The sequence below is a fragment of the Acipenser ruthenus genome, chromosome 25 (assembly GCF_902713425.1).
Source record: "Acipenser ruthenus chromosome 25, fAciRut3.2 maternal haplotype, whole genome shotgun sequence".
Classification (NCBI taxonomy): domain Eukaryota; kingdom Metazoa; phylum Chordata; class Actinopteri; order Acipenseriformes; family Acipenseridae; genus Acipenser; species Acipenser ruthenus.
In genome coordinates this window covers 1,600,235-1,627,378 of record NC_081213.1, presented here as the reverse complement: position 1 = coordinate 1,627,378, position 27,144 = coordinate 1,600,235, and the positions used below count along the sequence as shown (strand labels likewise).

Sequence of the window (27,144 nt, the reverse complement as noted above, 5' to 3'; positions counted from 1 at the left end):
TATCTGCGGTCAGATTTTGGCAGGGATCCCAAACTTACCCTGCATCGTCTATGTGAACATGAAGACCGAATCTGGCATTCGCTCTGAATTTTAAAGAGGTTCAACACATGAAAAAACTTGCTCTTCAAAATGCCATGGAAACTACACCACTGTATATTCAGAGCTGGATGACAAATTACATACAGGGTAGTTTAAATAAGGACAACACTCGTCACAGCAGCTTATTTTATATAAATCCCTCTTAAAAGGCAAAGGACGTCTTTCTAAACTAAATACAGGATGAGCAATTACTGTTGGCAGCTGTATCCAGCACAAACATGGAAGAAATCTGTTTGTAGGTTATGTATCTTGAACCTGTGTATTGTCCATTAAAAAAAAAGTAATTATCCCTTTTTAGTTCCTTCTCTGCAGATTTGAGAGGCTTAACAAAAAACATACTGTGGGGCATATCTTCATGTACTCCAGTGTTTTAGTAATATCATTGAAGGTCTCTCAAGTCGTTTGTTTCTCATATGTCATCAACATTAAGGCAGAATTTTATCCTTTCAACAACTAGGAGTTAAAAGTCAAAATAATAATTATAATTTGTATACGAATGCTTCTACTACGACTATTAATAGCCCAGATGAGCATGAAATGAAACAGCAGGAGTATCTGACTCCCCCCCCCCCCCCCCCTCTCTCTCTCTCTCTCAGTAGTTTCATCAGCATGGTCCCTGGCAGTCAGCCAGTCACCCAGGTCACAGTGGCAGTGCTAATGAAGCTGTAGTTCCCTTGCTGGCTAAAGCTGATACTGTGTGACACTCCTCATCTGCTGTATCACTCACACACTCCACAGCACACACTGCAGCCTCTTGACTGGAGTGTTAGATTCTCAATCTGCAAGTCTCACTCACGCATTCACGCATGAAATAAAAAAATACAAAAATCGCTCACATGGTTGTCTGAATGAGTTGCTGCTCCCTCAAGCAGTTTTTTTTCCCCCTTATCCAGCAAGGAGAGAATCTAGACTCGAGTTTGATCATGTAATCTGTACAACCCAGTCTGTCTGTCTTTCACATGCTCACTAACTCGTGTCCCCTGAATATTAGAATATTAGCCAGGTTAAAGGTCAAGCCTGCCTTTGCGTATAGTTGGTATAGTATTGAATTGACCTCCTGATCATCTCAAAAATAACCCCTTCTCCCTTACCTGGCTCCTGATCTCGCTCTCCTCTAGACAGAAGCAGCGGGTGTACACTTTGCCCTCTTGTTGGGGGGCGATCTCGATCAGGTTAGATTTGGGGCTCACCTCAGCTTCCCGACGGCTTTTGGAGACATCAGGGGGACACTGCCGGAGAAGAGAATATGTCAGCTGATCATCAAACTAGGTACATGAACTGAACTGTACTGCGATTGCTACACCCACTGCAAAAAGATCAATCCAGCATGGCATGCCGTACAGTAAGGCTGGAATTGTATTTTTCAACATTAACAAGCAGTCGGCCACACCTTAGCTGTACTAGACATACTCCCGGAGGCCTCAGGCTCCAAGCTGTGGGATGGGAGTCTGATCTGTCTCTGATCTGTTTTGTTCTCTGCAATGAGAGCAGTGTGCTTACCCTCGCCCCTGGGATCTCACAGCACGCTTCCTGGATGGCCAGGGCAGGGTCACAGTAGATGGTGATCTGCTGAATATCAAACTGAGCAGGGGTAGAAGACATGAGAGAGCAATTAACAAACAACGCTTAACAATCACTGCAGCGCTACAGTGAGCAACAAGACAAAGATGAGTTACAAACGAAACATATCCATGATATATAAGTGATTATTCACGGACTCCAATAAAGCACTCCAATAACCTTGGACAACTTTATCTAACATAGTCCATTCAGGCTCTGTGGAATCTAACATACACTGCCTGAGTAAATAGATTTAGCATGTAGGGCGATATTAATATTAATTAATGAAGTTTAAAATGCTATAATTAGCAAATAAAACTCGCTTAGGGGTTGAATTCAGCAACCGACTGGCCAGCTGTGATCAAATCAACCCTTAACAAGATACTAAGAAAATGTTAAAATAAATCTAGTATAAAGCCGTGACTAAAAAAACGTTGCGCTGCACCTACTTCCACGGGTGTGCCATCCTCCGCTCGTAGCCCAATCAGGGTGTGTCCCTCAGGCTCCACCCCCTGTCTCTCGCCCAATGGCTTGGTCTCGATGGAGCTGCAGTCCACGTGCACCGCCGCCACACCCTTCTGCACGCTCAGCGCGATCTTGTGCCACTTGAGGTCGAAGAGGGAGGCCACGCCATCGCCACTGAACACACAACCCACATATTCCTCGTGCGCGCCGCGGGCTCGCAGCTCCAGACTGCGCTCAGGACCATTGATGCCAAGCGAGATCTGGAGAGAGAGAGAGAGAGAGACTGGACTATCTAACTTTAACTTGGGTACAGCAGTCAAAGAGTAGCGCTAATCAGGGTCTATGAAAGCAAACGCATGTGTAAAAAGGGAAGAAGACTTTTAATGAGATGGCAACGGCAGTGTCCAGTTATCTGTCCTCACCTGCGGGTATCCCTGCGCGTCGGAGATCTGGAAGACGTACAGGTTCTCCTTCACCGTCTTCTTCTTCAGCAGCAGCGTGGTGACCAGAGTGAACTCAGCAGGCAGGCCGTGGGGGAATACCTGGCTGAGAGGGGCACAGAGAGAGAAACCGGTGAAGGGTCTCACTGAGATACAGGCTGGGCATGCCACCCTTGTGAATGACTCCCATAGTAAAAGCATAGCAAAATGTAATAACGAATAGAGTAACCATGGCAAAGCAGAGATAAACTATAGTAAGTGCATAGCATAACCATGGGACAACTGCAAAAAATACCATGCAAAAATACCATGCAAAAATACAGTGGTGAGTTTTTCTACAAGCATTTACACAAGGTAAACGGTTAGTAAAATCCAAAAACGTCAATGCAAGATCTTCACGAAACAGTATACTTTTTTAAACTATTAGTAAATTTACTGCGGCCTCAAGGAATTTTATTTTTGTTTGTCTTTTAAAAGGCAGAACCTCTTCCGGCACTAATTATCAGCAATAGGAACTAATAAATTCAATGACAGACGAAGATGTCTCGTCGATATGCTTGTCATTGAATTTGTGTCGTTTATTTTAGCAAATGTTATGCATTCGGCATTATCGAGTGTTTAACAGTTATGGATGAGAGTAATAAACAGAACTAACGGCCTTAGGCTGAGAGCACTCTAGAAATTAAATCGAAAAGATTTAACAACAGCCTCCAGTGTTTGGATAAAGAGTTAATCATAATGAGGACTTATAGGATCCTGTCAATACACGCCTTTTAAGAAAAGTGAGTATTCAGCTTCAACAATAAAATGACTAGAATTGAACGATGCTCAGTAGGAAGCTCTTTGCCGTGGTGCCCTTCAGTTTAAATTGGTCTTGTTTTACAGAACACCTTTTTGAAATTCTTTCCATCGCAAGCTCCGACAAGCTCCCGTTTAATTTGAGGAAGAAAACTGACTTTAAAATTTGAATGTGATTACCCAGTTCTCCTAGGCTGTCACATTTCATTCTCTGCCTCTGATTCACTGCAATAAATCTCCAAGACATGTTACAACACAACGAAGGACGGTGCCCAAAGCAGCCGCGTTCTACAGGAGCAGGAACGTGGGTTAGGAGAGTTGTCTCAGCTGAGATTGTTGCAGATTTACTAACCCAGGTTCTTCATAAACAGATACAACCTTCATTCACGATTAAGTGAATGCTTGTTCTGTCCCTACTGCAGCCAACCTAATTTGTTCACCTCTCCCAATCAGAACCACCCCCTTCCCCACTCTCAGCCCCTCAGGTGAGATTGCCCCCGATGCAAAGGTTCAGCGAGAAGCCGTCTGGGCGCCTGGGTTCACTTCCTGGCATTTGTCTGACTGGCTCAGACACATATCTCACAGCTGAGGTCAATAGGGCAGCCCTTTATTATCCAGAGATCTACTGGAAGAACAGAAGCATAGTGTTCTAGAACTCTCCGGATGAGAGACAAAGGGTTACAATCCAGGTGGCTAAGAGAGGCAGGGTTCATGCTCCGTCCAAGGAAAATAACTTGTGTAGAAAAGTTACATTCTGGAGAGAGGAATCTCTTAAAATAAAAAAAATAAAATAGCAAATACAGTATACTAGCGCTAAACTGAAGTGAGCTGTAACCCACACCATGCTATCACAATGAAATGCATGCGGATAGCAGCTTCAGAAACGTCCATATCGTTATTCTGTGAAAAGTATATATATATATATATATATATATATATATATATATATATATATATATATATATATATATATATATATATATATATAAAAGTATCACAACCATAAAACGCTGGAAACGCTGCCATTTTGTCTCAGTTGTTTATTCTCTTTGCGTTCTCAATTCCCAGCTCTTCCGTAACCCTATCTAAACCCTGTCCTCAAGACTTGACCCAGGAAGCAGTTTAGTCCCTGTTGTTGTGGCTGTTTCTCAGTGAGAAGACCAGCCTTCCAGGGCCTAAATGAATGCAGTCTGTCATGTCACGGTTTTGCCACAGGAAATGGCTTTCCTACTTCACTTGGCAGGTAAAGGTGGCCAGTGGAAACCAATGTTCCGTTTGCTTGGTTGATTTTGGAACAGCCTTTCCTACTCACTTACAGAAGAACAAAAAAAAAAAAACACTCCTAAAAATGGACTGCTAGAGAAAAAAGGGATTTGCACACGTGAAATATAAGGTCCAGAGCCACCAAACAGTCTCCTGCAATGCCACGGCTCCGCAGCTCAAACATCCCAGCGGTTTGGGTATCACTGTATCATGCTCTGCTCAGTGATTAATCAGCTTTTCATTTTCCACACCAGCGCTACACCCTTGGGGCTCTTTATACAGTCAGCGGTATTAATAATTGAACACTTGCATTCTACAGCAGTGTTATAGTGTTAAGCTGGACACATGCTTAACTCGAACTGGAAATGCAAGAACATAACTGGAGCAAAGCCGAGCCATTTTAATGGGATCCAGTGCTTTCACCCCTCTCCCCCAAACCCTTGACGCCCCTTCCACGCAGACTCACGCAGTGGGCTTGATGAGCGGCAGTCTCCCAAGCCGTAAGATCAGCGGCCCCCCGGGGTTGCGGATCTTCTTTATCTCTGGGGTCTTCAACAGAGAGAACCTTCTGACGATGTTAAATCCTGCAGGGGGGAGCAAAAAACAAAAACACAAACAAAATAATGAAATCCCTTCATTCACAATGAAATCCCTTCATTCTTCAACAGAGAGAATCTTCTGACGATGTTAAATCCTGCAGGAGGGAGCAAAAAACTAACAAAATAATGAAATCCCTTCATTCACAAAATACTACTGAATACTAAAAGAACATTGAGTATGAGGAAAGGGCACTAGTAAGTTAGCTGGAAAGACAAAATCAGAACATCAGTAACCCTAACCACCAGGATTCACCTTGAATGCACAGACTCCTGGACAGATTCCTCCACAGACCACAAGAGTATGCAATACGTTGTGCTAATGATTGGTTTGAAATTGGTTCTCTAGATATATGTAATACTCTACAGTATGATGTATGGAGATACAGCTGCTTCCTCTCTTTCCCTGTCACTGGTGACATGTTTTCCAAACAAAACTTTCCAAACAAAAGCAAAAGTTAAAGTCTTTTACCTGTGGTGTTTACATGTGGTTCATTGGTTCGTGAGAACTTCCATCCTTCTACCTGCAAGCTGGGACACTGAACACCTGCAAAGGAACAGAAGAGATTGTCTATACAGCTGGACCAAGAAAGACTTCAAAACGCTGGTCTCCAACCCGCCACCGCACTGTAGATTAACTTGCTGTATTTATTTTTAAGTGATATTTACACTATTCTTTCAGTTAACAGGGAACTACATATTACACGGCAATGGGTACATTTCCATGGAAAAAAATACAGCCATAACCGAAAAACATCTCACTGCAATAGAAAGTGTTTGCAAATACCAATTTGACAAAAACATTTTAACCTAGGTTCTTTTTGGCTCTACTGTAAAGCTGAGTGTGTGTGTATATATATATATATATATACATATATAGAATCATCTCGGTTGTGCTGCATCATTACTATGGGTATCTACTGGAAAGTATTAGCGCTGCTGTGCAGTCCTGCTGTATTTTGAACTTCAGTTGCTTTTGGCAACAGTAGTGGTAAACAGAGCTCTTGGGAAACTTATCCACTTGAGACAGAAAACAAATTGTCTATAAAAAAAAAAGAAAGAAAAATCACAGTGCTCAGACATGCAACAGATTGCTGCCTTGCTGTTTTTCTCTCTCACAGCTGGCGAGGGAGGCAGCCTCTATCAAAATAACCACAATTGTTCCGAATCATCCCAGTTTCCAGACACACTTTGACAACATCAGAGATATACCAATGTCATGATGACTTGATAAGCTAGTGAAAACGATTTCATGAATAAATAAGATGATGTGACTTGGTTAATAAGAGGCACTCTAGCTCAGTTCACGACACTCAGGAGAGCGTGTCTATGGCTGTGTGCTTCGTTACAGGAGGTGGAACAGAAACGCTTTAGCATCTGTGAGTCACAAAGAAGTTGCAATCTATTCCCTCAAGGGTATTTCTGAAAAGCAGTACTGAAAATAAGACACTTTAAAAGAAAGCACAGAAAACCTTTAATTTCAGACCGTGTTGATTTGTTGATTCGCAGAATACAACAGCATTTGACATGGCAAGGCCTTTGCAGCCACAGTCCCTCAGTGCACAGTACTGTCGGAGCAGTTTGGGGATTGGGCTGAGCAGTCTTGACAGCCATGTTTTTCTAAAGACAGTGAGTTTCTGCATATGCTAGTGAGAGCTGCACTTTTCTACTTTTTATAGTTCCTATAAACAGATCAGAAAATGCCGAACTTTTAGTTCACAGGAGCCAGAACATTTGTATTGTATTGTATTTGGTATGCCATCAAAATGGTTTTATTCTGTTAAAAAAATGTGCTTTCGCCCGTAACTTGAGTTTCTTTCTTGTCTCTCACCACTTCCTAAAGGTTCTACAGTACTTGTTGTTGTAATAGCTTTATTAATTATTAATTTCCTTTCTGAAATGGACGACACGCTTGCAGCTAGAGTTTATATACCACTTCCTATCTGGCAGAGTTCTGGTGCACAGAGGCAGTAATATTCTGGTTACTACTGCTGGCAAACGGAGTGTCATCTTTATGATAGCTTCCTGGAGCAAAGGGCACCGGAGCCAAACCTCTTAATTTGATTACATGACTCGAGATTTCAGAGTACTGTTTGAATTCTGCAGCAGAGGCCCTGGCTAAATGCTTGACCCTGAAACACAGCTGAAGTAGCCGATCGCTGCTAACGGCATTTGTGATACAAAACAGGGCAGTATGCCACGATTTCTGAACCCATCACACTGATAAAAACACTAGTCTTTGTTAGGAGGCTTTGAAAAAAGGCAAGAATAATCTCACTAACTTAATTAGAATAAGTTATTCAGAACAAGTCAGAAACCTGTAGCATTTTTGGTCAAAACACCATGATTTCACAAATTGAAAGTATGCAAGGACCTGGAATTTGGTGGGCTTTGTTTCAGACGGTAAATGAAAAAAAAAAATCCTTGATAACTGTGATGATAACCCTGACACTACAGGGAAAGCTGTTTTTACTGGGGGCATCATTTACAAACTGGGAGAAGAATCAGGGTTTGTCTATTGGAATGGCAGTATCACAACAGGATTACTTTGAAGCTGCAATATTTTAATTCAGTTTGTGATGTTCCTTGTATTACGCAATCCCTTGAAAAGTACCCTGAAAGTGGAGATAAACAAAGCCACAAATCTGAGAAGCAGCCTGTGCTACAAATCACTGTTGTTATTCTGCAAGGCTTAAAAAGAAGCCAGAATTAGGCCAAGATGTTTTATATCCTCAAGCTTCACCTTACAGATGTGATCAGGCTTTCCACAAACGGGTGACGAGGCTGTTATCGGACATCAATCCCCTTTGCTTGTCAAATCGTTTGCAGAATTGGCACTCCGGATCTCAGTTGACACGCATCATCCCAACCAAACAAGTTGAAATAAATGATGTTAAATGGCCAGCGTCCCAATGTTCTGTGGATGTTTGCCTCGTCAACCTTGGCAATAGGATTTTTTAAAGTTTTTTTTGTTATATTTTTAGCAAGACTTTTCCGATTCTTTCTCCCCTTCAAATAACTACCACAACTGCACAGTACTGACCACGAGCAAGCATGAGGTTCTAGGATGCGGCACACACACAGAGGGGGAGGATTTTTCTATTTCTTCGTTTTCATCCATGATCCTGATTGACTGTGTCTCGTGTGTTTGTTTAAATAAAGCAAGTGCAGTTTCTTTTTTTTGTATTTCTGTATTTATTTTAGTTAGTCTAGATACATATATGTCAGTCTAGTCCTATGCAAGTTTCCACAACCTCCTATCTTTTCAGTACAAAATGATAATTCATGCCATTATTATACCTGTAGTTTTCGGTTCTGCTAAGGCTCTCCAACTCAGTTCTATTTGATCTGCTCCCCCCCTTTCTGTAGCTCTGTTTACCTAACCTCAGGGTGAACCTTGTAATCTATATATAGCTACTGGGAAGCAATGCCAAGCACAGAATCTAATCAAAATCTGCATCTAGTTAAAATATGCACATGCAGGGATGAACAGGAGAGAACACCCACCTGCCACAACACTAGGAATCGGAACAAAACCAAATCACGGGTGAACAAAACCACTCGCCCTGAACCCAGTCCTTCTGTTCAGGACCATCTTGTTGAGGCCTGCTAAAATGTTCAGGTGCCTGCTACAAGCTTGCCAAAACCATCAAACACCACAACCTACCAAGACGCAGCAGCAAGGTCAGCCACCTGCACGCTTGGGACCCTGTCTTACGATCATGTAAAGAGTCTATGATCAACCAGCTATGGAATACTTGCAAACCCAATGTGAAGAACATCCAAATTGCAATGCTAAGATGATCAATCTGTTGGCCATAAAAAAGGACCTCTGTGAAACCTATTTTAATCAACATTGTTCATAGGTTTGTTTTATTACAGTCTGGGATATTCTGCTACTGCTCTCCAGACCTTTTCCAACTGTGGTCTGCAGTAGCCAAGGGTGAAATCCAATCCTAGACCTACCCTGCCAGGAATCCTTTTACTCTAAAGTCTCTGCACTTCAAGCATCCAGACTCTGATGAGACACTGCTGCTATTGTTGCATCACTCTGCCATCTCGTTTTTCCTGCTTGTTCCCCCAGTTTGGTCCCATGAGACAGCGAGTTTTTATCACCTGGGCATTTCAAAGCTTTTCTAATTGGGCAATGACATTTACTGTCCAGAAAGAGGACCCAATGCTTTCTGCTCAGTAGACAATTTCACCAGTTACCGTATAGGTCTCTGCATGCATTTGGAATCAAAGGACTTCATATCTGTATACGGTTTCCTGGCACAGGGGTTAATGGGTACGTACAATCGTTTCATTTGTGTCAGGGTACAGTAACATTTATTACAGGTCACCTGGGTGTCCGTTAATCATGTTGCTATTGTATTTGCTGGAAATAAAGAAATACCTCCTAGTAAGCATTTAATTCAGTAGGCAACGCTTTGCTCAGTCTGGCCGCAGACCAAACACTGGGTTAGAAATTCTACCAATGTGCCAGATTGTATTACCTCACTTCCTGTCATGGAAACCTCAAAGCACAGCCTCACACCTTCCCTGCAGATGGAGCAGACCTCAAACACTCACTGCTGTCAAAAGAACAAACCACTGCCTATTGCTTAACCTCGATACCTGGCACAATTCATTAAAAGCCCAAACTACTAATTATAAGGAAATACATTTTACAATTCTATTAACTTTCTGGCTGGGGGTAAATGGACGATGACAATGATGTATTAATATATATATATATATATATATATATATATATATATATATATATATATATATATATATATACAGACGTGCTCAAATTTGTTGGTACCCCTCCACAAAAAACGAAGAATGCACAATTTTCTCTGAAATAACTTGAAACTGACAAAAGTAATTGGCAACCACCATTGTTTATTCCATATTTAATAGAAATCAGACTTTGCTTTTGGTTTTTTATTCAACATAATATTGTAAATAAGAAAACAAATGAAAATGGCATTTGAATAGGCTGAATGACTGATTACAAGATTGGAGACATGTGTGATACTAATTAAAGAAACTAATTAGTTTGAAATATCACTATAATCCAATTATTTATTATCTTTTCTAAGGGGTACCAACAAATGTGTCCAGGCCATTTTAGAATATCTTTGTAGAATAAGCAATAATTCATCTCTTTTCACAGCTTCTTTGTTTTATCCTATGACATACCAAAGGCATGCAAGTATACATGATAAAATAGCTTTTAATTTCATCACTTTTCAGGAGGAATGAAGCATTATTTCAATGAGCTGTAAGGGTACCAACAAATTTGAGCACGTCTGTATATATGTTTATGTTTCTTTCTGTTTTTCCTTGCTTTAAATTGTACAGAATTCTCAGATTCTAAAATTACTAAAACACACAGGGCATGCAAGCTATACCACAGTAATAATTACCCTTACTGTGAAGTCAAAATTCTTTATATTAAAATCCATTCAAGATGCATGCCAGTAAAATACGCAAACGAACTTGGATAGACACATTAATCCAAAAGCATGTATCAGCATTGGCTTGCAGAAAAGAATTCAGAAGGAATCTACTTTGACTCCAAACTTATTTAGCTAAATAAAGGCTCCCTGCAAAGTAATCCATTTTGGATTCTAAAGCAATACAGAAATGACAAAGAACTCAAAGATGCTGCAGAGCTGAAATGAATGCAACATAAATGCAGGACTCATAATGAATGCAAGCTGGTGGAAAGTCTGCAAAAGGATGCATTAATATACCTGTTCTGGTTGCCAGTAAACCTCCCCTGCATGTGTGTATAGTCCCGACTATCCACAGTGCTGACAGCCAGGTAATCCACATGGTCTAGTGCGCCTGTCCACACAGAGACAAATCTCCACCTGGAATAGCAACAGGAAATGAAATATTTAGACTAAAACACAATGAATCATGTCACAGAAAAGGAGCTGCCAAGAAGACGGGCCTTTTCAGCAGAGATTTTGTTATGGTTCCAGGTAAACCTGGAAAACAAAACAGAAACAGAACTGTTGATCGTTTACTTCATAGGACTGTAATCAAGTGTCTGAAGTTGTTAAAGGGGGTTTATATTGCTTATTGGCTGCAGTATGTAAATGTAGGAGTTCAAACTGGCTGTCTGGGTATTGATCTGCTGTGAATGATAGATAGATAGATAGATAGTGTAACACAGCAGGGAGGGGGTTAATCCTCCCTGCATGAAAACATGTGAGAATGCACATTTGTTTGATTGTTTAATTGGTTAAGTGTTTTATTGTTAATGATCCCCTGCACCTGGTAGTGATTGTAAATTAGGACCAGGTGCAGGGTATATAAGAGGTGCAGTCAGTCTGCTCAGGGCTGCTGTATAGAAGGAGGCAGGAAAGTGTGCTTTGTTTCCAAGCAGTCGGCAAGTGAAGAGTTACTGTGTGTTTTGTGTTGTGGGGAAACGGCTTAGCCGTCCCACTTTATAGTATAGGTGTTCCTGAGTTTTAGTTAGAGCTCCGAAGGAGCTAGGTATTTGTTTTTGTTTTGTATTTTGTTTATTATTTGTATTATTAAAAGTGCGCGGAAGCGCTGAACCCCCAATTTCTGTGTCTGGGTCAATCTTTAAAGGGGCAACGAACCTGAGTGGGGGCAATTTATCACGATAGATAGATAGATAGATAGATAGATATTTAAACATTTGCAGATTTAAATAGACACACATGGGTGCTCCATAACATGATTACAAATCAGAAGAACTGTGCTCTGAAACCTGTGCAACACATATTTGCTTCCCCTGAAACCTTCCTTTCAGAAGCAATATTTTACTGCAATATTAAGCATGGGAAATAATGCTCAAAGCATTATAAAGAATCAGACAGGATTGGACATTCAACAGGTAAGCAGGTAAACAATGAAAGGAAAACCAAAAAAACTGTAGCATCCATACGGCAGCAGGCAGTGAAAGGAGAACTAAAGCCAATTCAAAAAGCAGGTAGGGCATTTCATCTCAAAAACACCTGCCTCTTATGAACTGACAAAATATTAAAAACAGAAAGAGCGAAACCATTCTTAATAATAAGGGCTGTCTGTTTATATCAAAGTGCTATGGTAATGTTCCTATTTCAAATAAAACTGCTGTCAAAACTACATAACACACGGGACCTATTATAAAGCAGAACAGAGGTTTAGAGACAAATAAAGAATAAAAAGTCTATTAGTGAGAGAGAGAGAGAGAGAGAGTTTTTAGGTAGCAGTTCAGTTTTCCATCGCCTCTGAATTTGGATAAACCACAGCAAGCCGACACCAGGAAGCCATGACCATGCCAGACACGTGCTGCGTACCAGCCCACACCCTGAATGCTGTCTCTGCACAACCATGCTGTGTGCTTGAGATCCCGGGGTCTGATACTAAATCCATTCAAACTGCCTCTCCTGCACTTTGCCAATGAATAATCTCTGCTTGGTGTACTGCTTTCCCCTTTTGCAGATCTTTAGATGCTCAGAGTTGCCTGGTGAGGAAGCTGATCGAAGGGGTGGTGGAGATGGTGTCAGTAGGTCTACAGAAAAAGTACAGGCTATAATTATAGAATTCTGCAAAGCCACCAAAACCCACATAGCAATCCAATACAGAATCCCATGTAATTCAATACCACCCACATTATAAGTGGCATGGCAGTCAGCTGAAGAGTACCATGGCACTGTATAAGAGAACAGGGATGGAAATACGACTCCGATTGCATAGCAGTTTCACCCATTCCAGGTTTTTCCATGTACCTGATTAGCCCCAGTGTATAGGTAAGAAGCTCGGGTGTGTCTTATTAAAAACTCTATATAAAACCAGGAGTGGATTAAACTGCTATGTAATGGGAGTCTTATTTCCACCCCCAGAGAACAACAATAAAATAATCAAAGTCACATTCAGCCATTTTAATCACTTCGGAGTAGTGTACCACAATCATGCTCCATTTTACACTATAATATCCAATACGATCCCTGGTGTGAAATTTTACTGCACACTTCTAGTTTAGCCTTCTGTGAGCACATTAGAAATCAGACCTTGTTGGCTTGCCAGTTTGTTTCTCTTATCTCACCCTGTTAACTAAAAGGGGGCACTACACCTTTAAGGGGGACCAGTCTCTTAATACCTGGGCGTATACAGTGCGAATTGTTCTTTCCAAACCCACCCCCCACCCACACCGCCAACAGCTGTGCAAACGTCACCGCGTTCCAGGAGCTCTGAACACTGAACGCATTATGCGACGTACAGGTGTTTACTGCAGCTCCGGACGTGTTCTTTTTAACTTCAAATGAGTCTTATTATTCAGTGGATCGCAGTACTGTATACATGACCCCTATATACATGCCATACCTTAACCAACCACAAGAGGGCTAAGAAGTAAACTAAAAGAAACGTCTAAGTGTAGGCTTCAGAAGACGCACACATTTCTAACTACAATGCATTCCTCTAAAATCCATATAAACACTATTGCCAGTTAAGCGTAATAATTAAATACCCATTTAGACTTCCTAATATGTGCATGCAATGTAAGCTAATACGTGTTACCAAAAGCAGATTTGTTTTGGTTGTCCTGTGTATTAGTTTGTAGCAGGTTAATAAGCATTACAGAGTGTATAATTCTAATATGTTAAAAAAAAACCGTATTGTATCATTGACATCTATTTATGCACTGTAAGGTTTTAGTATCAATGTTTTTGTATGTATTATTCAACAGTGTAAACAATTAAACACAACAAGTAAATATGCATAATTCAACTAATTTGCTGCATGTATTCAAATAGCCTCATATATCAATTCAGCAAAATGCCAAATGCACACACGGCTACTGCTCGCTGTCCTGACTGCAGCTTTTCAAACAGTTAAACGCATCCATGTATTAAAAAGAAAAGAAACACATCTATATAACCGTTCAGCCTGGCAGCCCTTTATGATTTAATTATTTTAGAGTTAGGAGATGCATCGATTTCCACCTTCTTAATTGGTTACGCTTTGTTAAAACCGAGGAATGTGTTTATCGCTACTAGACGTTAATAAGCTAACAACTGTTCAGCTAATACAGTTTACAACACGGGCTTTTTTTCATTAGTATTATCTTTTTAAATCAGACTTTAATTGCTTAGAGGTACAGTGTTAGTTTGAGGACCGTTATCATTCAACTGAAAAAACCTACACATTTTTTAGAGACAAAATACATACCTATAGGCAATTAAGTGATCAATCCAAATGCAAGTACGTCCACATTGATGCCAAGTTAGTAAACAAACTGCTCTGAGTCAGATTCTCTGGTTGTAAAAGTTCCCCGAGTGAAAGTTTGCCGTGAAAAAGAGATCAGAGCTGAGCCGCGCTGCCTTGCCCAACTTTTGTTCCTGCCCTGTTGTTTTAAACTTTTTTTCCCCGTCTCCTTGCAGCGGGGAGATCTCCTTAAAGGCGTAGTGACATCACCTGCCTCGGGGTTGGAAAATGTATTGTGGCGTTTTCTTTGTTAACTTTAAGCATAACTTCAAAGAGCTGTATCTTTTAGGACGGGTACGTTAGTGCTTCAAGGTGCCATTCATAGATATGCGCTTCTTTTACAGAATCTTAAGCCTCTTTTATTGTTTGGGCACGCTTTTTTGTTGTTGGTTGAAGTCCATTAAAAAGATGGTTAATCTATACAGTTGCCTATGTATAGTAAGCGGTATATATTAGGACATAATGCAAATTAATATTCTAAAATCGTATTATGGTGCTCAAACTTTGCACAGTTGTTATATTAAAGGAAAACAATGTATTGTACAGGAAACCAATTAGATGTGCTAGATCGTTATTTCTATTTCGGAATCTTAAACAGTTTGTATTTCTTATATTCTTTTTACATTTTTTAAAGTAAATGTCAGGAGAATAATAAATAGGTTTCTCATAGATACAATAAATAGACAGATAGCTAACCAGTCTGTCAGATCAATACAGTGCCCACATAATACATACATACATATATATATATATATATATATATATATATATATATATATATATATATATATATATATATATATATTGGATAAGGGCGTCTGCTAAGAAATAAATAAAAATTAAATAATATATAGGACATTCAGAGATGTTTTGCCCATAATAAGATTACAATTCTCCAAATCTGATATACAAAACATTTGCTTATTGACATAGTTGTTCAGAGCAGTGTGTACATACACTAGATCGATTTATAGACAGATACTGTGTGTTAGGCAGGGAAATAGTGGAAACCATTAAGACATGTGCAAATGCATGTCTTATCTGAATACATTCTGATGATACATTATACGGTTATCAGTGTTCATGAGTTGTGCCATTTTCTACATCCTGCAGCTCCAACATGCTGGAATGCCCAATTGAGTTAGCAAAGACCCGGGACCTTCCAGGCTGGGTAGTAAAATGTTTTAGAATTCTGTGCCAGAGACGGCAGCCTCAGCTATTGAATCCAGAGCCGGAGTACGTTCAGCCCAAGCAGGTTTCATGGCAGACGTACCTGCACATCAGCTGCAGGCAATGGGAACTGAATCCCAAGACTCCACATTGGCTGTGGATTGGATGGGTTTCCTTCCCCTAGAGCTAAGAAAGTGAATTGAATTGGACCCCCTGACATTTCCCTTTCTTCATCTTCAAATCAACAGCGCCTCTTTCGTAGCGTACCTGCTCATGTGATCGGGAGGTCTGTGCAGAAATCAGTGAGCCACTCACAACACTGGATCTCAGCCAGAACTGTTGCCATCTTTTGAAATGACATCATCTCTTATGAATTAGACACCAGCTGAGAAAGCTTTTGGATAAAGGTGAGAGGTGGTAGATTATGCTGGACGAATATTGGACCCCTCTTCACAAAACTGTTTTAAGGACATTATGTTAAACAGTGCTTGAAAAAATAATCTTCTAACATGTTTGAATAATCAAAATGGGCTTCTGCTTCTTCAGCTGGATACTACAGTGCCCTATTTACAAAATGGAGGATTATTGTAAAGGACTGTGTTTTTTTAAAGCCTGTTTTGATTAATTAAACCAAGTTTCAGTTCATGAAACCCTTTACAACTGCTTTAGACAGGGCCTGTTAGGTTTTTATTACTGTTCAATCTCAGGCAACTAACTTAGTTGTGGAAATAAAATACATTTAATAGTTCTAAAGAGTTTTTTTTAAATTCCTGAACTACATTTTGTTTCCAGACTCACAGCACAAGGCAGCATCACCCCACTCTTATCAGTCCCAAACACCTGATGATCTTGTGCTGTGTAACAGCTAGACATGCAGAAATGGACTCCAAAGGCAAAGCGAAGAGGGATAGGATAAAGAAGAAAACGAAATGAAATCAGACAGGCCTTTAGGAAGAAGTCTGAAGATTTGAAGTAGCTTTTCTCATGGGAGTTGTGTCAGACTTGGCTTTGAACGCGTTTTACTCTTTCGGTTTGGCAGAAAAGACATTTAGAATGCGTTAAAGCTGTGGAGTGGAAAGTTAAACCCTCAGATTTTCCATTAGTTGAAATGTATGTATGACTGAGAAACAGGGCTTACTTGTGTAATCTATATGCTGAGCGAGTGGGATACACTTACTGCAAGAGGGGAATCCACACAGAACTGACCGTGAAAGCTTTAATTACATTCCGATTTAAAATATTTAGTAGAACGTGATGTAGTGAACAGACCTGTAAATACAATGGACAATGGGATACATAGAAATGATACTTGATGGATATTTTAAGCTGGTCGGAGACCCCCAGACAAACCCTAGGGGCAGCTGTAGAGGCGAGGAAGGGAGAGGTGGAGGGATGTTGATGCTTGCACGAGCAATGTTAGCTGGCTGAGAATTTATACTCCAAGGGAAATGATGTAGCTCCAAGAAAGTGACACAGCGCCTGGGTTGCCTCTCCTCCTGAACACTGCTTAACAACACTTTACCAGAATCACAGCATACTTACGGATTGACCCTATCCAACTGTATTTTATAGTACAGGTATAAACACTGATGAACTGTTATCAGATAAACTAGACCTTACCTATGTTTATTGATGTATGGTCATAGTGTAAAATGCACTTCCCAAATCACAATATTATTCTAATGAACTACCAGAATTACTGTCCGGTTAGTACATTTTAACTGTAAAGAAAAATCTAATTGTCTCCACAGTGCGTAACCCTTCTAAAATGTTCCCACAGTAAAAGCACAGCAAACTGTAATAAAGCATAGTGAAAGCATTGCAAAGCATTGCAAAGCATAGGTAAGCAGCATTGTAAAGAATAGTGAGATATGGTAAAGCATATTAATAAACATGGCAGGCCAGAGTAAACGATGGTAAATGCATCATATTACCAAGGGAGAAGCATGGGGGGGAAACTGCAAAAACATCATGCAAAAATACCTTGATAAACCTTTATAAGGGAATATTGAGAGAGTTCCTCAATGCTCCTTGAGTACTGGTGATTTAAGCAGAGGGAACACAAAGCCCCTTTTTCAGGAACAGTAACTTGAAACCTGGTTCCAGGAGAACTGGAGGCCTAGTTTGAGGCAACTTTGCTGTATCAAACCCCAAGTCTCCCCCGGTGTGCCATGCAGTGGCCTGAAATCTAGTCTCTTAAAAACCCATGTTCCAAGCCTGGCTTCCTGTTCCCTCAGCTTTAGACAGCTTTGCTGCAGCATGAAAGACCTTTCCAAATGGGATACTTGCATCCTGGGACTTCTTGTTCTAGTCTAAGATTGCTGGAAGACTCTCCCCAGCCAGCAGATTTGCTATCTCAGGACTGGGAGTGTGTGTAGTGCAGCAAGCACACATGTCACACAGGAGGATCTCTTAACCTCACTACTTGAAAGCAACAGGATCTGAATGGCTTGGGGTTTAGCCCTGCGAGTAAAACACAGGCTGTGACAAAAGAAAATACTGGCTCCAGGATTCAAAGACACAATAATACAATGGAAAGCGCCAGGAATACAAGTGGTAAATCTGCAAAAATCCCAAATCATAAATTCCGAATTAGATTTTCCAAAAAAACCTGAGGATCTGCAGAATGAAGGTTGTTTACAGAGTGCGTGTCCCCCCCCCAAATGTATTTTGATTGTTGGGTTAATCAAAGAAATGTGGAGCTCACTGATCCCCAGTGAAATGGGATTATTAAAGTGACTACAGTTAATCATTATCACGATGCGATGTTACACCAGGGCTGGGATTAATATTCAGTCTCTGGCTGGCTGAGATGTGACTCAGAGCAGTTGTTATGGATTGGAAAGATCAACACAAACATCTGTTACAGTCTGAACAAAAATAACCAAACACCTTCACATTCAATTATACAATTACCTTTCCAGCATGTACCACACTGTGCGATTTCAAAACGTATCCCTGCTTCCTACGCTCCCTTATAAAAGGGTTATTCTGGTAAAATTGGCATGCCAATTTGGCAGTTCTCCCATGCTTTTACCATGGTTATACTATGCATTTACCATAGTTTACCATGCTTTGCTGTGTTTTAAAAAGAAAAATGCTTTACCATACCTCTGAGTTTAACAATGTGTGCTTTACCATGCAATACAACACTTTATTACGCTTTGCTATGCTTTCACTGTGGGAAACTTTTATAAGGACTAACATTCAGTCTATTTAATTATCTCTATATTCTGATTAGTTCATTCTTTTGAATTCTAATGGGACATTTTGAAGCCCTAATCCTAATCCCATCCACAACCAGTTTGAAGCAACTCCACTTCTGTGTTCGTGAATCAGTGGCCATCGCAAATGAAGCTAGGGAGTTTGTTTGATGGATATAACAAATGGGCAGTCAACAAAGCCTGCTGCTTCTTTCCTAATGTTAAGCATGTGGCACAGAATTATGGAATTGAGTACAGTGCTGTACAAATGAAACAGGATCGCAGGACACAGTGTGTTATTCAATGGATTCCAGCAGTACGAGTTTACTGGCATGCAGGCCGGTTCATTAGACTCTTGTGCTGATTCGGCAGTAATCCTCAGTTCAGGAGGCGGTCCTCACCCCTGTGGCTGCGGTTTCCATTGCTGTGTGGAGACACTGGCTCAGCGATGCTGAATCACTCGCTGAGGAGAAACTGGAATACAAACACCAGCCTGGTGCCAGGGAAATGAGGCTGTAAACGGAGACCGCAAAATCAAAACAGAACGCTGAAATATTGAGCAGTTATTTAACCAGATAATACAGCGGAGACTTCAGCGGTGAGGGGATGGAATGGGTCACCTAGCTGTGTTGTTGGTGCCGAATCACTGGCATCCTTTAAGACCCAATGTGACAACATTTTGAGATCAATCAGCAACTAGGAACTGGATGAGCATATATGGGCTGAATTGTTACAGCTCTAACTATAACCAGTGCTTGCTATGCCAGCGCTCTGAGTGATGCCTTTATCAGTGTAACAGTCAAGGCAATGGCCATACATTTTTGTCAACTTAATTCTACTATAGTTTTACATAGGAACGATTAGCTGCCACTAATGATACAGTTGAGAAAACCTTACTGACAGGTATTGTATTATAAAAGGACAGGGCTAATATTATACTGTCTATCAGCAGGTACAACACCAACTAATGACTAGGTTTGGGCTACAGGGAATGAAATCAAATGGAAATAAATACTGGTTATAGGAGCAAGACAACACCCCAGATCAATTCTGCCTCCATCTGAACCCATTCCAACTCTTAGACGAATGCATAGATTAGAGATCTCCATCCATACTTATGAACAGATTTACATTGAAACACTGTATACATGCTAAAAGCACACTGTGCGTTCTATGCATGGGATGACATCTATACACATGATAAGATGCTTTGGAATGTTAACGAATCCTTAACAGTGATTGGTGGTTGATTCCCCATATGTGATTCATAGAGTTTCTGGACCTATTCAGAAAATGTGTTTCTTTTATGAATAAAATAGAGTTTGATATTCATTAACCTTTCTGGACTACTGTCTGCTAGCTACATTTTTGTGAATGTTTAAATGAAAACCGTGCCTTTGCATATGGAGTTAACTGAAGGAACGGCCAAACTGAACCCACAATGCGTGGGGGTTCTTTCCAAAGCGATTGTTCTTGGCTGTGGTATCCTAGCCAGTTTGGAATTGGTAACAGATGTTTCTGCTATATCAAATACAGCATGCAGCCACAGAGCATTGCTTTTGTTCCTGTTTCCACTGCACAAGGGACAACAGACGACTGCCAGCTGACTCCAATCTCAGGTTTCTACTTCCAGTTTGTGCTTTTTTTAAAAAAAAACCAAAAAAAAAACCCATGCACTGTAAAGAAGTTAAATGAAAAAAGACTTCAAAGTGATTCCTGAATTTGCTGATGTAGGCTTCCAGAAAGCGCTTGCCTTGGCTTGCAAAGCAGTCACTGCTCAATGCAAACATATCAAGGCTAATTATAAAAAGCTGGCAGATTCCGGGTGGAATGTTATTTCTTACCTCTTTCATATCCTTGTTGTCTGTGTTTTATAATTCTCCAGTTGCTGTTTCTGCTTCAGCATTTAACTGGCTTACTAACTCGCAAACCGAGGGGCCTGCTTCTGAAAAGACTCCCAAATAAATAAAGCAAGATAGTTTGTTTCTGTCTTTAAAAATAATGCTAATTCCGGACAGTTCCTAGTGCATCAGATTTGATAATTTTACTGCTGTAAATGAACATGCCTACTAACTTATATACTCCTTGTACTCCTTCCAGACTGTTCACATCCATCACACAGCCTGTCTGGTAAAGTCATTTGTCTCATCAGATCGTATTTCAAGGTATTTTCCTAGTTCAGATACACCCCCTTCCCCATCCCATTCACAAACACAGGGTCTTTTTGGGAAAGAGAAAGCGTTCGCTTTTAGAAATAGTAATAGAAAATTCCATTTAATAGAATCACGCAGGCAAGGGTTCCAGTAATGCCTGTAGCAGTGTGATGTACAATAGAAAAAGGGTTCTGATAACAAACTGATGAAGCAAGAGGTTTCAAAAAGTGAGACCTAAAAAATACATGCACAAGATGCTATAATTACGGATTTTCAAAGAGGGACACCAGGATAGGAAAAAAAAAAAAAAGGAAAATGCGACATTTTTGGAATTTAACATGAAATACTGTACTACTATTATGGCTTCTGGTAGACTTTTTGCGATATCATTTTATATCCACATATTCCGAAGGAGGAGAGCTCATTCGAGTTGGTCCAGAGTGTATACAAACTGTACGCAGAGTACAGCAGATGCAAAATAAACCACAGCTGCACACATACTGCTTTCAAATGGTCTCTATCAGCTTTGCGAGATTTATGATGTCCAGCAACTCGGGAACCCTACTTTAAAAGAGGCCTCCTTGCTTCAGCACATTCCTGAAACTGATGAATACAAAAACAGTGATAAGAGACATATAAATACATCTGCTAATGAATTCAGTGTGGGTGAAATAGACCAGGGACCCGCACAGCTTTAATGAACATGCTCTGGGCACATGATGATACTGTCTGTTGGATTATACACATCCACACACTCATGCTGAAGGAGATGGTTTTTATTAAACTGATGTCTTATATGGGTATGCATAGGCGGCTTATTGAATTAGACTAGGGACCAGGATGGATAAAATGAGCGTCTTTGAAAAATACAGCTATGGCCAAAAGTTTTGCATCATCCTATAGAATGAATTAATTTTGCTTCATAAAATCGAATGAAACCTGCTGAATAATGTTACGTTAACATATTGAATTACATGCAGCTTTGCAGTTTCCAATATACTTAACGAAAAAATGACAGAACATTTAAAAATGTGACATTTTCTAAATTTAACATGAAATACTGTACTTCTATTATGACTTCTGGTAGACTTTTGCGATATAATTTTGTAGTTTCTTTGATCACATGATGTTAAATAAAAGAACAAAATGATATTCACACCACTGCCACACTACTGTACAATGAACCAGAGGCAGTCACATTAAAAACTGTCCCTGGGCTAACTAGATTTATCAAGAGAAAGTCTTTCTCAGTGTCAGTTTCACAGTGTCAATTCAACCAGCCCGTTAGAGAGTTTATTTGGCATCGCTGTAACACGAGTGTTGTAAAAATCAATAAGATAATTCAATTCTTGCCGCACAATGTACTCTAGCAGGTAAAGCTGGTTAGTCTCATCAGCTCACATGTGTACAGCCAGGAGCTCATAGATGTTGCCAAATTGGCAAAGTGACTTTAATGGATCGGTTAAAAAAAAAAAAAAGTTAATTAATAAATCAAATTAAAAGGAAAAGCTGGTAAGGTATCTCCGTCAGCATATAGCTGGATTGGCTGTGACTCGTAGGTCACTGTAAACAACAGAAGCAAAACAGGATACAGCAGCCATAGAAATGCCTCTGCAATCTGTATACCTGCTTTTAAACTAAAAGAAAAAAGGCACGTGGCCAACTAGGGAAGTCGTCGCCTGGACATTTTGGCCAGTTGACCAGCAGGGGTCACTGAAGTGCAATTAGGTAAACCATCCCCAGACTATCCCCAGGTGATTTCCCCCACTCCCCTAACCCCAGGGGAGGGCAAAGGCTCCACCCAACATCTGCAATGGGGGGGGGGGGGGGTTGACATCTGGCACTGCAGTTGTGTAGTACCCTTTCTGTTGAGAAATAGATGACATCTGTCGCAGAGCATCTTTCACAAGCAATAAATAAAAAAAAAGTAAACTAAATAAATAACAGCAGGATTTAAAGACAACGAACAAGCAAAGGAAAGTGCAGCACTGAATTCAAAGAAAGGCCAGCAGACAAAGTATAGTGCCTTGGAGACTTCAGTGGCATTTCCACTAGACGAACGAGTCGAGGAGCAGAGATAACTCAACACAGCTGGCATGCAGTGTCTTTAATTAAGAGAGTTTTATTGTGTAACAGAAGAGCGGCGTTACAAACAAACAGCAAGCACACACTGTTATCTGAATCAGATTTATTTGTCTCCAGGATAAATAATTGATATTACACATTCCGAAGGCATTTTTGTGGGAAAGCTGCTCAGCAGACATTGGTAATCAGAAAGGCTATAACTGTATTTCCATTCAGACACAGACTGAACACAGTAATCAACATGCAGAAATGTGCCGTTCACATCAAGAAAGGGGGAATGAGCGTCCTGTGTGTTGACTAACAGCTGGGTGACCACACAAGCGTCATGCGGGATCGAGTGTGGTTTGTTCAACATGTAGAAATGACCCACTGAACCTGGTTATAACAACCTTCCTAACCCACAAAATAGCTGCCAAGCTGCCCAAAGCTATCATTTTGTGCTCTGTTAATCTACATAAAAAAAGGTTGCATTTACTTTACCAGCATTATTTTAAAAGATCAGAATTGTTATAGAAGTGTACCATGGTATATTTGCACATTAATTTTGCATTTGCCCTTGCATTTTGCAATGCACTTACTTAACCATCAGTTAACATAGTTTCAACACCGATTTACCACAGGAGAAGTACCATGCCTCTGCTCTACCTTGCTTTTCAGTTGGCCTTCACTGTGCTTTATTGCAGGTTACTAGAGTTGTACCGTGGTATGCTGCACTAAACTTTTATAAGGCAGCCTGGGAAGTTTTCTGGAGCACCACGGCCAATGCATTGTCCCCTGGGGGTCCTCAGGCAGGATTGTATACTTGCACTCTAAAACAGCAGTGCTTTTACTAGGTAAGCCTCCAGGCACCCACGGTACTGCATCTCCTATGAAAGTGACCCTACCGAAGGAGAATTAATCACGCAGCAGGCTCATTAAGCCTGCAGAGATGTATCACAGCCATTGTTCTTACTGTATTATCTCATTACTTGAAAATCAGGCAGACAATGCATCACTAGAGGCTTCTGTTTCCTTTTCTCCTATAGGTACCAGGTATCTTTTTCAGAATTGATTTAGGTTAAGCTGATTTTTCCATCCACAACACTATCAATTCACTTCCTGTGTTACAGGTACTGCAACCCCACCCGACTGCTTAATTGTTACATGCTGCCCATAAACAGCTAAGTGACGTCATGGGGGAGTTGCTGTTTCAGGAGACAAAACAATGTGGCACTCAAAATATATATTTAAGAAAAAAAGAACAAGGGATGCAAATACTGCATAAGTTTGGGAAAAGCAGGGGCAACTGTATACTGAAATAAATTGAACAAATATATCAATTTGTGGGAATGCTAATATGCTAATGAGAAGTCAGGAAAATGTTTACAGCTTGAACTGCAATCTCATGGTATTGCTGCTTCTTCTACAGTAGATGGCGATCTTTGCACAGTCATCTATGGCGTAGTTCTATATCTACGTGTATCTCCGGAATGTTCACTGTGCTTCCTGGTTCCTCCAGCTATATAAAACATCTCTATTGTTAAGCACAGGGCTCTGGTTTGGACACATCATCAGTGCCCTAACCTTTAAAACACATTAAGAGCTGATCTTTAAACCCAATTAACTGAAGGGATGCCAAGAAGTGATTGATTAAACAAACCAGTGCACCCCTTTCATAAGTCATTTTAGAGACAGATTTTGGACTCCGCTTCAGACAAACTTCTCCAAAATGTCTTTTCAGCATTTTCCAGCTGTCATGGCCATTTCAGATCTGAATAAAATGTGAGGGGAGTCAGTGAGGCCCCTTGGCATGTGCTCGAGTCATCTCCAATGACAAGGTGTTAGGTGGGAGCCAGCTCAGGGGCAATGGGACAGCTTTACCTTGCACAAAGCAGCAGGGTTCTGGAGATTTAAAGTGACTACGGCTTTCCATGCGTTATACAGGAGGGCTGCTTGTCGGCTTGATTTGATGAACTTATACCCCTCTGGGAGTAGAGCATTTTACAGCACTGGGGAAAACGCTTGAATTAAATCCAGCTGGGGTACATTTTGACCATCAATGCTGTAAATGCTCTAATACTGTTTATTTCATACTTTCCTGATTTTTTTTTTAAAGGAAAGTCTTGATAAATGCAGTCACTTTAATAGATGGAATAATGAACATGCCAAAAATCTAATTTATTGCGAGCACTGAGTTGAGGAAGAAACTTTCTCCCGAAGAGATTCTTTACATAAAAAGAGCTGTCAGTGCGTAGACAGACAGATGATGCTGATAAAAGTGTTTTTGTGTGCCGGCCAATCACAACACAGCGCAGTGACTGTGCACTTCCACATCTCCCTGTGGTCAGGCCAGCCCAGAGCGGTGATGTCATCTGGATAGTGTAGTGTTAAAGAAGAGACGGGACACGAGATTACAGTGAGAATGCTTTATATTAACTGGACCTGTACATAACACAATGTCCAGCTTCCAAGTCTACACTACAGCGAGCCTGTCAGTGAACACTTTACATCAGTTTGGAAAGATCGCTGGGATATAGTGGAGAAGTCCTTATGTCTGTACGTCACACTTACATTTTTACATGTGTCTTGAGAACACATACTGCAAACTTCTTAATCTATACTCTCCTGTTATCTTTGTCATGCTGGTAGCTCTAATCTTGAATTACAGTTTGCACACTTGGTTCTGATATACGTGTTTGAATCAGAAACTACTGCATGCATAACATTTTTTGTAAAGGCTGTACAACCCCATGTAACTGTGTGAATAATCCTTGGGAATCCTGCATATAATCGATGCTACATTCACATAAAAGGGAACACAAGTTCAAAAGGTTAGGATACATTGAAAAGATGCTTTGCAAACAGCATACAGGAATGTCTTTTATACTGTACTTGTGCTGTACTATGAACACATTGCACGAGTGCAAAGGAATGACATCATTCCTTCCACGAAGCCCCATAATAATGGCGGACAGACGGACCAATCAGAACAATGTGAACGAGGCAGGAAGTAAGCTCGAATTTGGGAAGTACAGCACCTCTTTCTGTTGGAGAGGGTGGTCTGGGGGAGGTCCCCCGGATATCCTTGCATTCTCCCCGGAGGTCCAGCTCTCTAATCATTACCAGAAGGAGCAGCCTGTTGTGCAGACACAGAACCTACAGGACTCCTGGGACAGTATGGAGGGCAGACATAGCCAGGAGGGAGACTTTAACACTGAAGAACAGGCGAGAGTTCACAACGAGCCTCACGGACTGGCTCTGTCAGGGTCCTGGTATAGAGGTTATTAACATTCCAAGAAAATGCAGCTTTGGAAGCTTGAGACTCTGACTGCAGAACAAAAAAGGCATTTATACACAAGAAAAGCACTTTATAAGCACTCTCGAGTTGATTGTAGATGTATAGAGCATAGAGCCCAACAAATCACACAATATAAATGGTATTGTTCCCTGGTGTCTGTTTTCTGCATTCTTTTATAGCTTTCTGTTTTTCACTACACTCACTGCCAGCTGATTTAAATACAGTGGATATATATATATATATATATATATATATATATATATATATATATATATATATATATATATATATAAAGCAGTACTAGAACCATTGCTCAGCTGTTGGTTTCAAACAAAAGGCTTTAAGGTTACTGTGCTGTATCTGTAGCAAATGTTAGACTGACCATAATGATTTCACTGCGGATGGAAGTTTTTAAGAATACATGTCTGGGGTGGCTCAGTTTGCAAAGTGTACACTGGCTCCCCCTGCTGGCTGCATAGCAGTAAAACAGAACAGGAATGCCTGCAGTATCCCAGAAAGGAAGGGGCTCTTTCATAGAATGGGAGAATACACAGATTGTGGTTAAAAAAATACCATAAAAAAGCAGCATCCAGGCCCACACAGCTTGCTCGCTGGCTGTACCGAGTGCTGTGTTATTATTGTGCATGCTGATGGACGTCTTTCAGCTGCTGTCTTCCCCTATCAGTCATCGGACGCTTCTGACCTTGTGCAGATCATACACAGCAGCATTTGTTAAGGGCTACTGGGTCTTTACAGCAGTCATGGTAAGGGCTGCACTTCCAACACAGTGGCCCCATGCTGAGGCATTGATTCAGT

At 40.6% G+C, this 27,144-nt stretch overlaps 1 protein-coding gene across 4 annotated transcripts in view; it reads right to left on the bottom strand.

The window, feature by feature from the left end:
- LOC117413827 (collagen alpha-1(XVI) chain-like) overlaps positions 1-14,730 on the bottom strand; it is a 48,951-nt gene extending 34,221 nt beyond the window's left edge. For 2 of the 4 annotated variants that reach the window (XM_058999344.1, XM_058999347.1), the window contains exons 1-8: positions 14,405-14,729; positions 10,969-11,088; positions 5,694-5,768; positions 5,092-5,209; positions 2,547-2,670; positions 2,109-2,384; positions 1,600-1,680; positions 1,191-1,328 (exon numbers count right to left, since the gene is read on the bottom strand). In XM_058999344.1, the coding sequence (XP_058855327.1) occupies positions 1,191-1,328; positions 1,600-1,680; positions 2,109-2,384; positions 2,547-2,670; positions 5,092-5,209; positions 5,694-5,768; positions 10,969-11,050 (894 nt within the window). In that variant the 5' untranslated portion in view covers positions 11,051-11,088; positions 14,405-14,729. Of the gene's footprint in view, positions 1-1,190; positions 1,329-1,599; positions 1,681-2,108; positions 2,385-2,546; positions 2,671-5,091; positions 5,210-5,693; positions 5,769-10,968; positions 11,089-14,404 lie in introns of all 4 variants that reach the window. The other 2 variants (XM_058999346.1, XM_058999345.1) reach the window with 2 other exon arrangements.
- Positions 14,731-27,144: the final 12,414 nt, after the last annotated feature.